This window comes from Rana temporaria, chromosome 7, assembly GCF_905171775.1.
Source record: "Rana temporaria chromosome 7, aRanTem1.1, whole genome shotgun sequence".
NCBI lineage: Eukaryota > Metazoa > Chordata > Amphibia > Anura > Ranidae > Rana > Rana temporaria.
This window is the reverse complement of record NC_053495.1, coordinates 128,224,939-128,240,019: the sequence shown is the minus strand read 5'-3', so window position 1 is coordinate 128,240,019 and position 15,081 is coordinate 128,224,939. Positions and strand designations below refer to the sequence as shown.

At 43.2% G+C, this 15,081-nt stretch overlaps 1 protein-coding gene across 1 annotated transcript in view; it reads right to left on the bottom strand.

Annotated features, from left to right (window-relative positions):
* The window catches only part of FRRS1 (ferric chelate reductase 1), a 71,245-nt gene that overhangs the window by 33,048 nt on the left and 23,116 nt on the right, over positions 1 to 15,081 (bottom strand). Inside the window, exons 4-7 of the mRNA XM_040359962.1 lie at positions 14,863 to 14,957; positions 8,802 to 8,943; positions 6,017 to 6,199; positions 3,091 to 3,189 (exon numbers count right to left, since the gene is read on the bottom strand). Of these exons, the coding sequence (XP_040215896.1) occupies positions 3,091 to 3,189; positions 6,017 to 6,199; positions 8,802 to 8,943; positions 14,863 to 14,957 (519 nt within the window). The remainder of the gene's footprint in view (positions 1 to 3,090; positions 3,190 to 6,016; positions 6,200 to 8,801; positions 8,944 to 14,862; positions 14,958 to 15,081) is intronic.

Sequence of the window (15,081 nt, the reverse complement as noted above, 5' to 3'; positions counted from 1 at the left end):
CCGACGGGTCTTCTCCGCTATCCGGGGGGTCTTCTCAACTCTCCGGGGGTCTCCTTCTATGTTCGCCGCTCTCCGCTGTTGACTCGGCGCACCCCGGTTCTTCGTCTCGCTGTCCGGTGTCTTCTTCCGTGCTGTACGTCTTCTTCTCCTTCCGTGCTGTGAGTTCTTCTTCCGTGCTGTGACGTCATGTTCTTCACTTCTCTCCTTCTCCCGATGTTGACACGCCGGCTCTTCTCACTGAAATGACGGATGCGCGCCTTGCATCGGACCTATATAGGCCTCACAGTCCCATCATGCTCTGTACCTACCCATGTGATACCTACCCACGTGGGTAGGTATCACATGGGTAGGTACAGAGCATGATGGGACTGTGAGGCCTATATAGGTCCGATGCAAGGCGCGCATCAGTCATTTCAGCGAGAAGAGCCGGCGTGTCAACATCGGGAGAAGGAGAGAAGTGAAGAACATGACGTCACAGCACGGAAGAAGAACTCACAGCACGGAAGGAGAAGAAGACGTACAGCACGGAAGAAGACACCGGACAGCGAGACGAAGAACCGGGGTGCGCCGAGTCAACAGCGGAGAGCGGCGAACATAGAAGGAGACCCCCGGAGAGTTGAGAAGACCCCCCGGATAGCGGAGTAGACCCGTCGGGATAGCGGAAGATGAAGCCCCCCCGCCGAAGACGCCGGAGGAAACCCGCCGGGGGGTGGGGGCTTTTTTAAAAGCGACCCCCCCCGGCGGTGTAAGAGAACCAGACGGCGGCCCCCACCCACCCGAAGACGTCAAAGAAGAAGCTTCCCCTGGTAAAAGAGCTAATAAAGAAGACAGGGGAGGCCTCCGGAGCAGACTAATAAAATATTTGAATACCCTGTGTGGTTTATTTGTGTTTTTACCACTTTTCTTGCAGGTGAATGGGTAGGGGTACGATGTACCCCATACTCATTCACTTAGGGTGGGGGGCCGGTATCTGGGGGCCCCCTTATTAAAGGGGGCTCCCAGATTCCGATAAGCCTCCCGCCCGCATACCCCGACAACCAACGGCCAGGGTTGTCGGGAAGGGGCCCTGTCCTCATCAACATGGGGACAGGGTGCTCTGAGGTGGGGGGGCCGCAGTGCGCCCCCCTGCCCCAGAGCACCCAACCCCCCCCATGCTGAGGGCATGCAGCCTGGTACGGCTCAGGAGGGGGGGGGCGCTCGCTCGTCCCCACTCCCTTCCTGGCTGGCCGGGTAGCGTGCTTTGGATACGGGTCTGGTATGGATTGTAGGGGGACCCCCTACGCCGTTTTTTTCGGCGTAGGGGGGCTCTCCTTACAACCCATAACAGACCTAAGGGCCCGGTATGCTCCTGAGGGGGAACCCATGCCGGATTTTTATTTAAAATCCGGCGGGGACTTCCCCCTCAGGATTCATAACAAACGCCGCACACGTGTAGAATTGGCGGGAATCCAAGTCGGATCTCCCGTCGCTTCTATGACGCGCTTGCTGGGATGTGCTGTCACTATTCCAGTGAGTGCGAGATCTCGGCACCATGTCGCCGAGAATCAGCGCGATGCTGTCGTGCTAAAAACACAATATCACAAACACCTACTGTAATTTTAACCCTTCCCAATTCTTCAGCTACACGCTAGCACCGTCTCTCATCTCCTGCTTGACAATGTTCATTTACTAAAAGAGGTAGAAGGGTTATATTCATTGGGATGACCTAAAAATGGACACCATACCCACTTACCTTCAGCAAAGAGTCAAGTCAATTGTTTCAGTGGAAAAATGGTAGCTGTGACAACATCCAATATGACCAAGTTTTATAAACCAGAAAAAGTTACAGTTTGCCAATATATATTGATAGACAAAAAGGTTTTCAAAGGTTCAGATGTGCAGCACAGTATACCATTCTTTAAAAATGTTATATACAGTAAGTATTATAAATCAGTGTTAACTAGTATAGAATTAAGTGTGTGCATAGCACTTCTCACATCACCCAAAATCAACAATGAATCACAAACTGTTGCAACCACCTTGTATTTGTTAAAAAAAAAAGTAATACACACTTTATGTTAGTTTTAGAGCCCTTTCACACTGGAGCACGGGCCATGTTAGCAGCAAAGCGCTGCTCATTTTCGCTGCAAAAAAGGGGTTAAAAGCGCACGAAAAGCGCAGCTGCCGAAGCAAAGCGATTGGCAGTGATGCCCATTGACTGCAATGGCAGGGGCGGTTTAGGAGCGGTGTATACACCGATCCCGCACATGCCCAAAGACGCTGCTTGCAGGACGGAAAAAAAAGTATACACCCCAGTGTGAAAGCACTTGGGCTTTCACACTAGGGAGACAAGGGAGGCAGTTTACAGGTGCTTTACAGATGCTATTTTTAGTGCTAAAGCGCCTTCAATGTGAAAGGGGTCTTAAAGATTCAGCAAATACAGGGTGGTTGCAACAGTTTATGATTTATTGTTTGTTGATTTTGGGTGATGTGAGAAGAGCTATGCACACATTTAATTCAATACAGAACGTATATATAATACTTAATGTATATGAAGTTTTTTAAGGATAGTATACTGTGCTGCACACACACTTAGAAAACCTTTTATGTCTAGCAATATATATATTGGCAAACTGTAACGCTTTCTTGTTTATGATACTTGGTCATATTGAATGTTGTCACAGCTACCATTTTGCCACTGAAACAATTGACTTGACTTTTTGCAAGTGTGTATAGAACATCCCAATGAATATAACCCTTCTAGCTCTTTTAGAAAATAAATGAACAATGCCAAGCAGGAGATGAGATCCCACAATTAATACAACCTTGGGGAACCCAGCTTATCAGTACCTGGTAGTCGTGCTAACTATATCTTTCTGGCTGCCTATACCAATACCTTTGGAGTAACCCCACATTTGAGCATGTGGCCCTTTCCAAAACTTTATGAAAAAGCCCAATGAAACTGTCAGAAAGGGTTAAATAACCAAACTAAAAAAAAGGGTATTATTAGCATTACTAATCAAGCTGTGAACAATATTCTACTTTAAAAAAGGATGGGGGTGGTTCATGAGCAGAAAAACAAATACAGAAAATCTAAAAATTGATGGTTACCGGAGATGCTGTTTCTGGGTGCGTCCGTCCTGTAGTGTATGCTGGGTTTACATCAACCATCTGGCCATCTATCACACACAAGTAGTAGTCATCATCACCCTGCAAAAGCAAAAAACATGAGATTGTAGGGCAGCAAGTAGTAGTTACCATGTGTAGAACCACAGCAGATAACAATAATAGAAAACTGCTAAAATTGCTAATAGGATGCAATACAATAATGATGATATTTTTAGCTGTCACACCTAAAGGCATAATACCTATTAGCGTAGGAGTTACCCATTTAAGTTGTCATGAGATGAGAGAGATACAGGAACACAATGGGGAATCAAAAACAGCACAACAGGGTGAGAAAGGAATTCATGGAGAAGAGAAGGATAAACAAGAGCACCAGTGGTCTACTGGTCTTCCTGTAACTTGCACATACATAACCGCTATGAGCGTATACAAGGTGACCCCCCCCCCCCCATTACTGCCACACAAGCAGTATTGGTTCCTCATTGTGTTAGACTCTCTATATTCATTTCTGTTTTATTAGAGGAAACCTTCCAACCAACTACATCCCCGAAATACCAACCTCCTGCGGTTGTGAATAGGGAAAACAAAATTTGGTGAGTTTGCCACCAATATGAATTACTGTATTTATTGGCATATAACACTCACTTTGTTACCCTGATGATAGAGGGTAAAGTGTGCCTGCTTGTTATACGCAGGGGGCTGTGGAAAGTTTTTTTCCTGAAAACTCCCTCTTAAAGTTAGGGTGCATGTTATACGCCGATAAATACGGTAATCCATGTATCCAGCTACTCCATTACATAGGAAAGCTGCGGAAGGAGATTTCCTGATGTTTAGCGAAGTTGGTGGGATAAACAACAGTGTCCCTTAAAAGTAGAGCTCCAAAGTGCAGTCTGAAAGGAGCTCAGTTGTGGATCTCAACCTTCCATATTCTCTGTAAACTTCATCGTTGGAGTTTTGAATAGAGATAGGGTTTAAGGGACCCCAAAACCCAAAAGGCCAAAAGAGGGGGGAGAAAGGCAGTAGGACTGTTGCGGTACAAGATGAGTAGGTAAACTCAGAAAGAGCAGATATAATAAAAAAATATAAATTTATTGACATAGTATCAAAGTAGAAAACATCAAACAACATAAACACTAAAATACAATACAAAAATTGTGACAGGCTGTACGTGTCATCGAAGATGATGATCCCTTGGGGGGAAGATCACAGTGTAGGTAGGGGGTCACGGGGAGGGGGGGGGGGGGAGTCTCAACTAGTTTCGTGACCAACGTTGCTTTGTCAGGAGAAGTTCTAAAAACAGGGATCCCGTCAGCTCAGGCGCCAAAGCCACCGTTCGGGGTAGTCTCCCGCGGCGACCAGGATGGACGGATGCGGAGATGGACCTATTAACTGTATGAGGTACAGAACAAAAGTGTAGGGTCCCAGGACCAGAGACCCAGTAAACACTTGTGCTTCAAAACATGATTTGTGATAGCATTAAATTGCTGGTGGTAGGTATAAGGGTCAGTGCAGTAAGCCTATTAGAGCCTCGCAAGGCAGTAGCCAGAAGTAGCTTGGTGCTTGGTAGAGAAGCAAATGTCCTGGGACTCGGCTTTGGCGCCTAAGCTGACGGGATCCCTGTTTTTGGAACTTCTCCTGGCGAAGCGACGTTGGTCGCGAAACTAGTTGAGACACCCCCCCCCCCCCCCCCTCGTGACCCCTACCTCCACCGTGATCTTCGCCCCAAGGGATAATCAACTCCGGTGACACGTACGGCCTGTCACGATGTTTGTATTGTATTTTATTGTTTTTGTTGTTTGATGTTTTCTACTTTGATACTAAGTCAATACATTTATAATTTATTATTATATCTGCTCTTTCTGAGTTTACCTACTCATCTTGTACCGCAACAGTCCTACTGCCCTTCTCCCCCCTCTTTTGACCTTTTGGGTTTTGGGGTCCCTTAAGCCCTATCTCTATTCAAAATTGACTATTAGGATGACAGTACCACTAGTAATAAGTTTATGTGTCTTTTATTAAGAGTCTAACAATTAAGAAGGAAACCAATACAGGCATGAATTTAAATGAAGACTTTTTATTATCTGAATAAATAAGAGTTTACCCTAAACCCCGACTTGCTATATAGGGTAAACAATAGCCAGGATAAAATATCTGTTAAGCTCCTTTAACAAAGCTCTATTGCAAAAACGCATATGCGTGCATTTTGCACCTGTGACTCAAACATACCAAAAACACAACCGCAGGTGCGTTTTTGGTGTATTTTCCATTCATTTCAATGGGGAGGTTTGTTTTTGGTGTGTTTTTTTACAGCATTTAAAGCATTTTGGTGATGCCCAAGGTCAACAATCAACAACTCAAAACATTATTGAAAACATAAGGCTTCATTCACACGAGGCGGACTCTGTCGCTACGAAGTCCGTCAGCTCAGCGGAAGATCTCTCTGCAGATCTCCGCTGAGCCGGCGGATGACAAGTCCCTCTCTGCTCACTGAGCAGGGAGGGGCTTGTCGAGCGACGCTGTCTTCTATAGAGAGATCTCACCCGATCCGATCCGCTTTGGACGGATGGCGACATATCGCCATACGTCTGATTTTAGCGGATCGGATTGGGTCGGATGTCAGTGCTGACATCCGACGCTCCATAGGCTTGCATGGAGCGGCCATTCAGGTCTGCCGCCAAAACTGACAGGTGGACCTGAATGGTCCGACCGCGTAAAAGGGGCCTAAAAGTGAAAATCAAGAGTAAAACTGAAGAAGGTGGAACCTAAGCAAAGTTTTGGACCTCCCTTTGTGCACTAAGCTCTGCAGACACGGCAAACAGTTGAACACAAGCTGAAAATTACTTAGTATGAAGGGGTTACAATTTGTGCCAGGTTACTGGTGAATGAACCTGCTTATAGGCTTAGTACTAACCATCCACTGATCATGTGACAAGGCAAACGACACATAACCTTTCGCTGGTCCGCTCAATTCAATCTGCATGGAGTTGGCTTTCTTCTGGAAGGACAAGAAAAAGCACTCTACATCCCGCTCAGGGTCACAAGAAGTTGGATTCCTTACGCAGAATCTACTGCGGCCACATTCAGATGCGCTGAACTAAAAATATGAATCACATCACTTTAGTCAGACAATCATTTTATATTACATGATATTATATATGCTGTTAGTTGGAAGGAATATATGCAACTTTTAATTCAAATATTACAGAATACTGGAAGTTTACGTTTTTGAAAACCTCAAACCACTTAATTTTATTCTAAGATTGAATAACGAGCAGTGAAAACTAACAGATTTGGGTACATTTTTTTTGTTTTTAAATAGTTTTTTTTTTACTACACATTTAATACATGACAAATGATTCCCAAAATATTTAATACAGAGACAGCACAGAAGAAGCAGCCTTTTATTATTATTACAGCGCTGACAATATAGTTCTGTTCAGACCTAGCAATCCCTTGTCCTGACCATAATGAATATATACAATGCCAATATACATTCCTTTTAATAGATAATGGGCAAATCTTTAATGAGAGAAAATTATAGGCCACCCATGCTACTTTTAAAAAGGACAATTGCCTGGCTGTCATTCTAATCCTCTGCCTTTAATAAATTCTAAGTCAATGACCTGACACAAGCATGCAGATCAGATCGCAAAAAGCTTTAAGTTTTGATACCCTTTATTGGTCAACTTAAAGCGGAGTTCCGGCCACAATTTCACTTTTTATATATAAATACCCCTGTAATACACAAGCTTAATGTATTCTAGTAAAGTTAGTCTGTAAACTAATGTCCGTTTGTTACAGCATTTAGACACTTTATAAAATAGAAATTGACTGGGGCCATCTTAAGTGTGGGCATCATGAAGGCAGACTGTATGACTTCCTGGATTTCAGCCTTGCAGATCTCGCACATGCTCTGTGCTGCACAAGCAGTGTAATGGACAGTACAGGTGCTGAAACCTGATCTAAAAACCTAAGTCACATGATTCTTCGAGACTGGGGAGTGCACAGACTCCTGGAAAGTTACACCCACTACATTCCCAGGAGTCTGTGCGGTGTAGGTTAGGAAGCTTAAGCACCTAGGTGCAGGAAGTGGGAAGATTAACTATTCTGCCTAGCAACAACACTTTGAAGGCATCTAAAAAAAAAAAAAAAAATTCTTAAAGGACTAATGAATTTTTTTTAAAACTACTGATGTAATGTTATATTTATGGGTGGAACTCCACTTTAAGCAAATAAAGATACAGGCTTTCAGAACACATTATCAGTTAAAAAAAATAAAAAACTTTCCACATTAAAAAGGGATTGTAAAGGCTTTTTTTTTAAATAAATAAAAGTGGTATACCTACATGTCCTGTGCAATTGTTTTGCACAGAGCAGCCTGAACCTCTACTTCTGGGGTCCTCTGCCGGATCTTGGCTCCTCCTCTTCTCCAAGTGGCCCTACAGAAAACCACTTGCCATGGGGCACTCCTGCACGCTCAATCCCAAGCCGAGCTTTGGGTTTCTGTAGACCGCACACAAAGCCCAGTCCTGCCCCTCATCATAGGCTTTAACTCACAGCAGCAGGAGCCAATGGATCCCACTGCTGCTGAGTCTCCTGTGAGAAGAGAGGAGAGGGGAGAAGACCTGCTGCAGACGAGCACAGCACTGGATCGAGATTGGATTCAGATAAGTGTTTAGGGGGAGGGCTGGGGGAGAATCTTTTGAAAAACGTTTAACATAAAGTGTTTGTAACCCCCAAAAAAAGGGGGGGGGGGGTGCTCCTGTTTCCGTATAGTAGGTTGAACAGCACAGTGCTTGTGCTATCTAACCTGCCCCTTTCTACGCTGTAAAAAACCTGGCTGATCCTGTCAGTTCCTGTGTCCCCCTCTGTGTACTGACCACAATAATCATGTCCGCTGAGCCCTGATTACCGTGGTCAGTTTACGTGCCTCTGCCATCTGCAGCTTTCGTCTCTCCCCCTCACCCATCCCTCCCTGCCTGTCAGCTTCTTGTGTCTGTGTGAGCTGACTCTGCCCCCCTCCTGCAGCTATTAGTAGTACATACAACTTCAACAAATTTCACCGCCTGCCCCAGTCCTTTACCCAGCGATAACTCACAGTGTAAGTGTTTATTGAAACCGATGCCTCTAAATACCTTGTTTAGATATGCTCAGGCAGCAGGGTTGCCAACTTTCAGTAAATTTACGAACAGTTTGTAAAATCCATAATTGTTGCATCTGTCCATGAATGTCCGTTAAGGACACGCAGCCTACATGTCCGTAATGGACATTCAAGGACAGTTGCAAAAAGTACAGATTTTACAAACTATTCGTACATTTACTGAAAGTTGGCAACCCTGTCAGGCAGGTCACGTGACTCCTGCTCCGATCCAGGGCTACAGTGAGTGGGGCTGAGTGGCCACATGACCTACATCTCCCACTGTAGTCCTGGATCAAAGGTGTAGAACGGCCGGGAGTTACCTATACAGTGTGTCATCGCTAGATAAATGGAGTAGGGCTGCCAGTAGGGCTGCCAGTGAAAGGGGCTTCTAAGGTTACAAACACTTTAATACAGAGAATGCATTAAGGTAAAAACCCTTTACCTGTACAACCACTTTAAATGAATTGCTAATGTTGAACAAGACTACTACTTATATATATATTATTCAAATGCAGCTTGAGCCAGTTAATAAGTTATACAAGACATCATGTTGTACCCGCTGTGTTAGAGCCGACTTGGTTGGTATTGGTAATGCAGTAGTAGTTGAAATCTGTATGACAGGTGGAGGAGTAGTTTGAGAAACAATTGGTCCTGGAATTTTCACCCAGTAAATGGAGTATTTTTCAACAACGGTGACTCTAAAAAGCAGAAAAAAAACAAATCATTGGTTCAGTATGTGCAATACATAAAAAATATTCACCTTCCATCCTAAAATATAGTAAAGACTTGTAGACAATTGTATTTTAGTCTAGCAAACAGCTGTCAAACGGCAACACTGTCCTTGAAAAAATGTATGTATATATATATATATATATATATATATATATATATATATATATATATATATATACACACACACCTTTAAAGTGAGGGAAATGCTCTCTGGAATAAATCTACTCATCAAAAGATTTTTGTCCTCTATTCTGTTCTTGTGAAAATTTTTACTCTGGATTTTCCCTTACTTTCAGTGCAGGTGACAATTTTGGCAAGGTCAAATGGAGTGAATCTCCCCAGTGGCAATAAAAACCTTACAAGGGAATTGAACCCTTACTACTGTATCCAAAACTAACAGTAAAAAAGGTTTTTATTCTAGAAACTCTTTAACCACCCCCAAATATAGGAGTCTAACATTTTCAGTTTTGAACCAAATACATTTTGGCCAACAGCGGCTCTCTAAACTTTTTTTTTAAAGGAATGGGGGAATATGGGGCTTTAATGTGGTAGGATATTGGAAACATACACTTTTTCCATACATAGATTTAAATTAGGAAGAAAAAGGGGACAGAATGACAAATGGAAAATGCATATAGCTTCTAACGATACATGGTGGTGTCAAAAAGTTTAGAGACTAGCTCTGTTCACAAGAAAGTACTTTATTTACCTACGTTTACACACCATCACCTTCAAAATATTCCCTTTGCACAGCAATACGTAGTCTTCTTTTTGAAGCGGGTCAAGCTCCTTCTGCAATTCGTGCTGGACCTCTGCAATGGTGTCAAATGGCCACCTTTGAGCTGGATCTTCATATCTCCGGGAAGAGGGTAAAGTCAGCAGAAGCCAAATCTCGTGAGTAGGGTGCGTGCGGAAGTGAGATCATGTTGCTTCCAGCGAGAAACAACGTTTGTTCCTAACTTGCTGTCCATGATAAAATAGCAGACGTGGAAATGCACGTGATCAGAACAGCACCAGTTGCACAGCTCCCGATGTACACAGGGCGAGGCCTTTTGGCACACTGACTTATGAAGGCCGGTGCTTCCTGTGACTGGGTTTGCAGCCCTGTTGCCATCTGTTGGTGTGTTACAAAACTAGTCTCACAACTTTAGGAAACCACCTTGTACATTTAATGAATTGCATTACATCTAAGGATCATCCATAAAGTTTTCTAAGTATAAAGATACCACATAGATGGACTTTCCAGTTCTTACATAAAGTTAAGTATTACAGTCAATCTTTGTGAGCTGGAACTCCCCCCACATTTTTAATGTTACATTATGATACACAATGCTAAAAAATTATCTGCATGTGCAAATCCATTCTGTAATACCAATACACTGTTATTGCAGGTCTGTGATTGCTAAAAAGCACAATGATATTGGAGAAGGGTTACTAAAACTGGTGAACACAGAATCTGGTTACATAGTTAGTCAGGTTGAAAAAAGACACAAGTTCATCTAGTTCAACCAATAAAAAAGGGGGGAAATAAATATATATAAAAAAATAAAATGATACAATACCATATACACAATCCTATACCCACAGTTGATCCAGAGAAAGGCAAAAAAACAGCAAAGCATGATCCAAATTGCTCCGGCAGGGGAAAAAATTCCTTCCTGTTCCCCCGAGAGGAAATTGGATATTCCTTGGATCAACTTTACCTATAAATGTTAATATCCAGTTATATTCTCTACATTTGGGAAAGTATCCATGCCTTTTTTAAAGCAAGCTACTGAGCTGACCAGAACCAGCTCTTGAGGTTGTCTATTCCACATTTTCACAGCTCTTACTGTGAAGAAATCTTTCCATATTTGGAGATGAAAGATCTTTTCCTCTAGATGTAAAGAGTGCCCCCTTGTCCTCTGTATTGACCTTAAAGTGAATAACTCAACACCACGTTCACTATATGGACCACTTATGTATTTGTACAGGTTGATCGTATCCCCCCTCAGGCCCCTTTCAGACTAATACAACTTGTCCCACGATTTGTGATGGAAAAGTAGCATGAGAAGTAGTTTCCCATGATTTCCAATGACAACCATTCATATTAGTAAGACTTCAAGTCGTTCCGACTTCAAAGCACTCCCTGCACTACTTTGGTGTGATTTTGATGCCACTTACACAGGCCTTCCCTGAAATCATGGCAGAATCACGTGACTTTGAAGTCGCGGTAGTGTGAAAGGGCCTTAATTTTCTCTTCTAAGGCCCCGTACACACGACCAGTTTCCTCGGCAGAATTCAGCTTCCGACCGAGTTTCTGGCTGAATTCTGTACTCCGTGTGTACACTTTCGGCCGAGGAAGCCGACGAGGACCTCGGCGAGGAAATAGAGAACATGTTCTCTATTTCCTCGTTGTTCTATGGGAGCTCTCGTCCCGCCGAGCTCCTCGGCGGCTTCAGGGCTGAACTGGCCGAGGAACTCGATGTGTTTGGCACGTCGAGTTCCTCGGCCGTGTGTACGAGGCCTCAAGAGAGAATAAATTCAGTTCCTCTAATCTTTCCTCATAGTTGAGCTCCTCCATGCCTCTTATCTGTTTAGTTCCCCCGATATCCTTTGAGAACTGGTGCTCAAAACTGAACTGCATATTCCAGATGAGGTCTTAGGCCTCGTACACACGACCGAGTTTCTCGGCAAAAACCAGCAAGAAACTTCCTGGGAGATATTTTTTTGCAGAGAAAACTGGTCATGTGTACATTTTCGTCGAGGAAACTGTCGAGAAACTCGACGAGCCAAAAAGAGAGCATGTTCTCTATTTCCTTGACGGGAATAGAGAAAATTGGCTTGTCGAGTTCCTCAACAGCCTAACAAGGAACTCGACGAGCAAAACGATGTGTTCGCCCTTTGAGTTCCTCGGTCGTGTGTACGAGGCCTTACTAATGATTTGTATAGGGGGGCAAAATGATCTATCCCTCTCTCAGGAGTCCATACCTCTCCTAATACAAAAAAGGACTTTACTAGCTTTGGAAACCACAGCTTGGCATTGCATGCCATTATTGAGTTTAGAATCCACCATAACCCCCAGATTCTTCTCCACCATTGATTCCCCCAGTTGTACTCCCCCTAGTATATATGATGCATGCATATTCTTAGCCACCAATGCATTGAGGTTGGCTTATAAATTGGAGACATCCTGTAAGGACGTTATTCCACAGCATAGCTTGGTGTCATCTGCAAAGACTGAAATGGTACTTTTAATCCCAGACCCAATATCATTTATGAATATATTAAAAAGTAAGGGTCGTTGAACCTTGGTGGACACCACTGATAACCTTAGACCATTCAGAGTAAGAATCATTAACCACTACTCTCCGAATACAGTCTTTTAGCCAGTTTTCTATCCATTTAAAAACTGATATTTCCAATCCTGCAGACTTTATCTTACAAATTTGTCGTGTGTGAGGAACTGTATCAAACGCTGTGGTGCAGTTGTGAATAGGAACCAATCAGCTTCCATGTTTTACTTTCAAACCTTAAAGTGGATGTAAACCCAAATTTTTTAAAAAAAATTTTGATGTCACAATGTACAGCATAAGATTTCCTATCATCTGTGCCCAGTCTTGCCACACAGAGTTAATCCAGCTCTGAGCAGTCCTCTTTTATTGTTCAGTGAAATAAAATGGATTTACAGAGAAAACCCTTAGTTCGTTCCGCCCCCTTGCTGTGAGTGACAGGTTATTTACATATCTCATGCACTAGCCTGGAGACAGGACAGGCATTATTTTTTTAATTCCCACCCCCCACTCCTTTTCTGAAGTCAAGTGGTTACTTTTCTGGATTTTGACTGGATGTTAATGATCATAGCAGAATTTAGTGTAAAGAATACACAGGAAAAAATGCATGTTGACAAGGGGGGTGTAGAGGAGGGCGGGGAGTCTACTGACATCACGACTCCACCCCCAGAGCTCCAGACAACAGATCCACCCACAGAATCTGCAGTTTTTCAGTTCTTATAACAGACAGAGGGGAGACATTTGACAGTTAAGGATACATGCAGGAGGCATGTACTGTACAGGTCATTCTCAAAAAATTAGCATATTGTGATGAAGTTCATTATTTTCTGTAATGTACTGATAAACATTAGACTTTCATATATTTTAGATTCATTACACACAACTGAAGTAGTTCAAGCCTTTTTATTGTTTTAATATTGATGATTTTGGCATACAGCTCATGAAAACCCCAAATTCCTATCTCAATAAATTAGCATATTTCATCCGACCAATAAAAGAAAAGTGTTTATAATAAAAAAAAAAAGTCAACCTTCAAATAATTATGTTCAGTTATGCACTCAATACTTGGTCGGGAATCCTTTTGCAGAAATGACTGCTTCAATGCGGCGTGGCATGCAGGCAATCAGCCTGTGGCACTGCTGAGGTGTTATGGAGGCTCAGGATGCTTCGGTAGCGGCCTTAAGCTCATCCAGAGTGTTGGGTCTTGCGTCTCTCAACTTTCTCTTCCCAATATCCCACAGAATCTCTATGGGGTTCAGGTCAGGAGAGTTGGCAGGCCAATTGAGCACAGTAATACCATGGTCAGTAAACCATTTACCAGTGGTTTTGGCACTGTGAGCAGGTGCCAGGTCGTGCTGAAAAATTAAATCTTCATCTCCATAAAGCTTTTCAGCAGATAGAAGCATGAAGTGCTCCAAAATCTCCTGATAGCTAGCTGCATTCACCCTGCCCTTGATAAAACACAGTGGACCAACACCAGCAGCTGACATGTGGGTACTTGACACTGGACTTCAAGCATTTTGGCATTTCCCTCTCCCCAGTCTTCCTCCAGACTCTGGCACCTTGATTACCGAATGACATGCAAAATTTTCTTTCATCCGAAAAAAGTACTTTGGACCACTGAGCAACAGTCCAGTGTTGCTTCTCTGTAGCCCAGGTCAGGCGCTTCTGCCGCTGTTTCTGGTTCAAAAGTGGCTTGACCTGGGGAATGCGGCACCTGTAGCCCATTTCCTGCACACGCCTGTACACGGTGGCTCTGGATGTTTCTACTCCAGACTCAGTCCACTGCTTCCGCAGGTCCCCCAAGGTCTGGAATCGGTCCTTCTCCACAATCTTCCTCAGGGTCCGGTCACCTCTTCTCGTTGTGCAGCGTTTTCTGACACACTTTTTCCTTCCCACAGACTTCCCACTGAGGTGCCTTGATACAGCACTCTGGGAACAGCCTATTCGTTCAGAAATTTCTTTCTGTGTCTTACCCTCTTGCTTGAGGGTGTCAATGATGGCCTTCTGGACAGCAGTCAGGTCGGCAGTCTTACCCATGATTGCGGTTTGGAGTAATGAACCAGGCTGGGAGTTTTTAAAAGCCTCAGGAATCTTTTGCAGGTGTTTAGAGTTAATTAGTTGATTCAGACGATTAGTTTAAGAGCTCGTTTAGAGAACCTTTTCATGATATGCAAATTTTTTGAGATAGGAATTTTGGGTTTTCATGAGCTGTATGCCAAAATCATCAATATTAAAACAATAAAAGGCTTGAACTACTTCAGTTGTGTGTAATGAATCTAAAATATATGAAAGTCTAATGTTTATCAGTACATTACAGAAAATAATGAACTTTATAACAATATGCTAATTTTTAGAGAATGACCTGTATATCCTTATAGATCAGCACTATGGCAGTAGTTTAGAAAGGATGAGAGTGGGTTTACATCCACTTTAATTGAACAAGCTCAAGTTAGAAGCTGATTGGCTACTATGCATAACTGCACCACATTCTGTGTGCACCACTTTTAGTAAATCTACTCCATTGTGTGTGCTTGTGTGAACATCTGTAACTCCTGATGTTTAACACTGTACCAATACGCAATATAGATTTAAAGCAAAATGTTCACATACAGGAATTGGACATGCTGTGGAGCATTGCTGGGGGCAATCCAATACACTTCCACCATAGTCTTCCTCCTCTTGTTTGTCTGACTGACTGCAGAATCCTAAAAGGAAGAAAACAAGGTATGCAGAGGTTACAGTTTACCAATTGCTGACTCTACCTGTTGACAGCTCTCATACACACACACATACGCAAATGCACCAATGACATTTTTTCAGCAAATATTT